The sequence below is a fragment of the Carlito syrichta genome, unplaced genomic scaffold (assembly GCF_000164805.1).
Source record: "Carlito syrichta isolate Samal-C Ts95f unplaced genomic scaffold, Tarsius_syrichta-2.0.1 Scaffold301654, whole genome shotgun sequence".
NCBI classification, from domain to species: Eukaryota; Metazoa; Chordata; class Mammalia; order Primates; family Tarsiidae; genus Carlito; species Carlito syrichta.
The window spans coordinates 122,616-127,062 of record NW_007245750.1 but is presented as its reverse complement, the minus strand read 5'-3'; the positions used below and the strand labels follow the sequence as shown (position 1 = coordinate 127,062).

The window sequence follows — 4,447 nt, the reverse complement described above, 5'->3', positions numbered from 1 at the left end:
CGTTCCCGCCCGCACACTCGGCCTTGCACTGCGCAGGCGTACGTAGCCTCGGCTTATCACATATGCTCACGTTCCCGCCCTTGCGCCTGAAGCGGCACTGCGCACGCGCGCGCAGCTCCAGCTACCCACGTGCGCGCACTTTCCCGCCCTCACACCTGGCGTGGCACTGTGCTGACGCGCGCAGGCCGGGCTCCTCACAGACGCTCACGTTCCCGCCCTTGCACCTGAGGCGGCACTGCGCAGGCGCGCATCGCCCCAGCTCCCCACGTGCGCTGTTTCCCGCCTTCACTTCCGGCGCGGCACTTTGAGCAGCTCCCACAAGCAGCACCTTCAGCTTTGATCTCATTGGCGCCCGTCAAAGTGCAGTAGTTAGTTGCACAGAACTTCCGGGGTCCCATCAGTAAAGACCTGGTGGTCCCATTATTCTCATTCCCAGTTGCAAAATGTACTCTTAAACACCTCCCAGCTTGCGCTCTTGGAACCAGCTGGCACCCAGTTAAAGCTCACACCTCAGCACGACCCACCTAAGAATGGTTTTGCTGCAGGCACAACAGAAAGGCAAAGGTTGCATCCTCACCAGCATGCACAGGGCTGTGTGCACAGTAGCAGCCAGGGAAAGGCTGGGGTAGACCAGACGGTTTAGTCAACATTGCCCAGCTCTGAAATTCTAGTATGTGGCTTCACACACGAATTAGTTAAGAGTGGACTAGAAGCTTTGCCAAACGCCAGTGTTGAGGAAATTTATATTATTCACTTTTCTCAGAAATGGCAGTATAAACTTACTGAGGACGCTTAGACTGACCAGGGTAAAATTTCTAGATACTGCCACATATATAAACTTTTATATATATGTAAACAATTTACATATATATTCACTTACATAGCTTTAAATCCATATAACTTAGGCATCTCAAAATCACTTTTGCACAGCACATTTCACCCAAATGCATTGACTACAGTCCTTACGGGCTCTTTATTAAGTGACTACTGCACAGGCTACTGTAAACATGCATGTGAAAATCTGAATTTCCATGAAAAAATGTTCATCAAATCACCTTATTATCAAAACTAAACTTATTTTTTTCTGCAAGAAAGGTTCAAAAAAATGTCATGGCAACTATCAATTTATCTGAAAAAAGTCAAGAATTCCTAGGGCAATTCCATTCCAATCTATAAAATGTCACAAAAAAGAAGAATTAAGTACAGTCCACATTCAAAGCTATAAATTATTTCCAAATATCAACAGCCATTTATTTTGTGCATCTTGTAATTCATGTATGGGGTATATCCACGTTATCAGTTAACAGTCAACTGTTTTAATAGAACACACAGGAAACAAAGTAGAACCCAAAAGTTCAAGTTTGCTGTAATGAAGACATGAATAACAGATATATGAACATAGAAACAAAAACTGTAGTCAGAATAACAGCACTTCAGAAGAAAATCTAAAGCAAAAAATAAAATACAGGTCTTTATTTTACAATATGTATAATTATATAATTTATTAAAATTAATTTAACACAATGTACAAAATATTAACAGTAGTCATTTTTAGGTTCTTCAACTACAGAAAAGTTGAGGTGGCGACTCTACTGTGCAACTTTTGCTTGAGTGCACCTAGCTCACCAACTCTGGCTGCACATTCACCCTCTGAAGAACTTCTTCAGGCATGCAAAACACAGGACTCACAGGCTTAATCTGTTCTTCGCCTAATAGTGACAATCCAGCAATCCCGAATAATGTATGAAAAGGATCCACCTGTTAAAAAAAAAAAAAAAAAAAGACCATATAGACTACTACAAAATGAAAGCTTCTAAAAACACCCTATAAATATTTTTATTGGAGTCACTGTGTATGTGCTTAAGTTTCCTGAAATAGCAACAGTTGATGAAAAATTTATGTATGCTTACTCTGTAGCCCTCATACATTTTAAAATGTTATTTAAAAAATACTGCTTTATCAATACTTGGAATACCACCCAGTTATAGACCTGAAAATCCCTAGAACCATGATAATGCAGCATTGAAAAAGTAACTTACATCAACATCTCAGATATATACTTACCATATCTCCTGGTCTATCTGCAAATCCTCCCGTTTCTTCATCTTGACACGCTAAGATGAAACTACGAAGTTTCTCTCTATCAATCCAGTGAAGTCTTCCAATTATCTTCAGTGAAGCCAACACCCACCATGAATAGCATACATCTGGTAACTGGGAGGAAAAAAAGGCCACAATTTCCTTTTACCTCCCTAGTTTTGAGAACAACTTAACAGTGCATTAAATCACACTCCTAAGTAATCTGCTGCTCAAACAGCAGGAGACGGGAAAGCAAGGAATATTCTGACACGCGGTGTTTGAAACCCTTGGCTTAAAGATAATCAACAAGTAAGACCAAACTCCAACCCACAGGCATCCAGACTACATTTCAGTACTCAACGGCAAGCATCCTTTATTTCTACCTACCTCTTCTTAACTACAGCGAGTGCCTCATCCAGCTCCTTCACCAGGAAGCTGGCGGTGAAGGCTCATGACATCCGAGGGGGCAGGTTCCATTATCTAGGTAGAGCACTTCCAACAAGCACTGTCCAAGCAGATACACATCTGCTTAAAAACCACCTGAGCCTGAGCCCGCGGGTTTGAGACCCGCCTGGGCAACTTGGCGAGACCTCATCTCTACAATAAATAAAAAATGAGCCGGGCGTGGTAGCACATGCCTGTAGTTTCAGCTACTTGGAGGGCTGAGGCGGAAGGATCGCCGGAGCCCAGCAGGGCGAGGCTGCGGTGACCGGGAGCGGCCACTGCACTCCAGTCTGGGTGACAGAGTGAGACTCCAACTCAAAAGAAAAAAAAAAAGAGAAGGAAAAAAAAAAAACCACCTGAAGCCTGGCTCTTCAAAATGTGGTCCAAGTCGAAGAAATGCAGACCAAATAAGAACCTGCATTTTAATGATGTTCCTGAATGATTCACAGTGACATCAACAGCTGCCCTAGACTATACAAACAAGTGCAGGCTGCTGGTGCTCCTGCACCAGCATGTTCTGTTGCCAGTTCTCTGGGTTTCTTATGAGACTCCATTCTAGATACCAACTGTGGGCATTTGCCTACCCATTAAGTTATTCAGAAACAGAGCAAGCACATTTATGAACTACAAATGTGTCTATTAACAGTAATTTTACCTGGAACACAGCCATACTCATTCCTTTCTCACTGTCTATGGCTGCATTTGCTAGTCAGGGCAACTATAAAGTTGCATAACTACACATGTCCTGCAAGATAAGTACTTGCCATTCGTCCACCTGATTTTGATGGCGTATAACGTGGAGAAAAATTTTAAGAACTCTCCTTCTAAATCAAAGTGTATGGAATTTCCTTAAAGTTAGATTTCAAACAAAAATCCCATAGTCTAATTTTTTACAAATCTCAGTAATCTGGCAAAATCACTGATCCCTCTATACGCATAGACAGACATGGAGATTCCTGTCCAAGAGTGTCTGGAAATGACTCCAGGACCAATGAGCACTTCAACTGGAGGGGCTCCTACTTCTGCCAAGGGCACTCTTTTTAGAAAGGATCACAGAAAAATTACACAGGAAGAGGGCAAAAAAACCCCTATGGCCAAGTTACAATACTGGAAGAGCAGGACAAAACAGCATTCACTCAAGTTTGGAAGCTAGAGGACACAAGCTAGTGAAACAATACCTTCTCTGGTCGTCCATTGAGTCCACCTGAGGGCAACTGTCGTTCACAAAGCCACCAACCAAGTAAATCAGAATTTACTTGATGCAACTGACTAGTAATAGCCAGGAATCCTGTGCAACAATAGATCTAAAATTACAGACATAAAGTATATGTGTATAGTAATTTCTTGACAGTAAAAGTGAAAAAAACTACAAGCTAGTAAAACTCCATTTTATATCTTAAATTTTTCTTAGAGATCTGACAATTTCAAACACATAGTATCACATAATTATCTGAACTAATCCCAGCACACTATTGCCAAAATCCAACTCTGCATTGAAACAGTACTGTCAAAATTTGCCACAGCTAAGTATCTCACAAGTATATATATATGACATTCTCTGGCTAGCAAATAGACACTCATTTATTTAGCTCAGGTGGGGGTACAAAGTTTCCATCAAGTGAATTAAGTTAATGGAAAAGGAAAACATTTTGCGCTTAAGAACCTACTTATGTCTGCTTGGGTCAGAGGGATTCTGACTAATGTATATAGCAAACTATTGTAAAAATGCCTTCCTCAATTAGCAATTAATCAATGTTTATGCAATTTCCCACGTCAGAGTCCACTTAATATTTAACACAAGCCGGGCTCGATGGCTCAGTCTATAATCCCATGCCTTTGAGAGGCTGAGGTGAGTGGATTGCCCGAGCCTGCGGGTTCAAGACCCGCCTGGGCAGGCAAGACCTCATCTCTACAATAAAATCAA

General features: G+C 41.9%; 1 protein-coding gene across 1 annotated transcript in view; it reads right to left on the bottom strand.

The window, feature by feature from the left end:
* Positions 1-1,447: 1,447 nt before the first annotated feature.
* Positions 1,448-4,447, bottom strand: part of RABGGTB (Rab geranylgeranyltransferase beta subunit) — a 6,856-nt gene continuing 3,856 nt past the window's right edge. The window contains exons 6-8 of the mRNA XM_021710928.1: positions 3,702-3,827; positions 2,065-2,214; positions 1,448-1,758 (exon numbers count right to left, since the gene is read on the bottom strand). Coding sequence (XP_021566603.1) covers positions 1,618-1,758; positions 2,065-2,214; positions 3,702-3,827 — 417 coding nt within the window. The 3' untranslated portion in view covers positions 1,448-1,617. The remainder of the gene's footprint in view (positions 1,759-2,064; positions 2,215-3,701; positions 3,828-4,447) is intronic.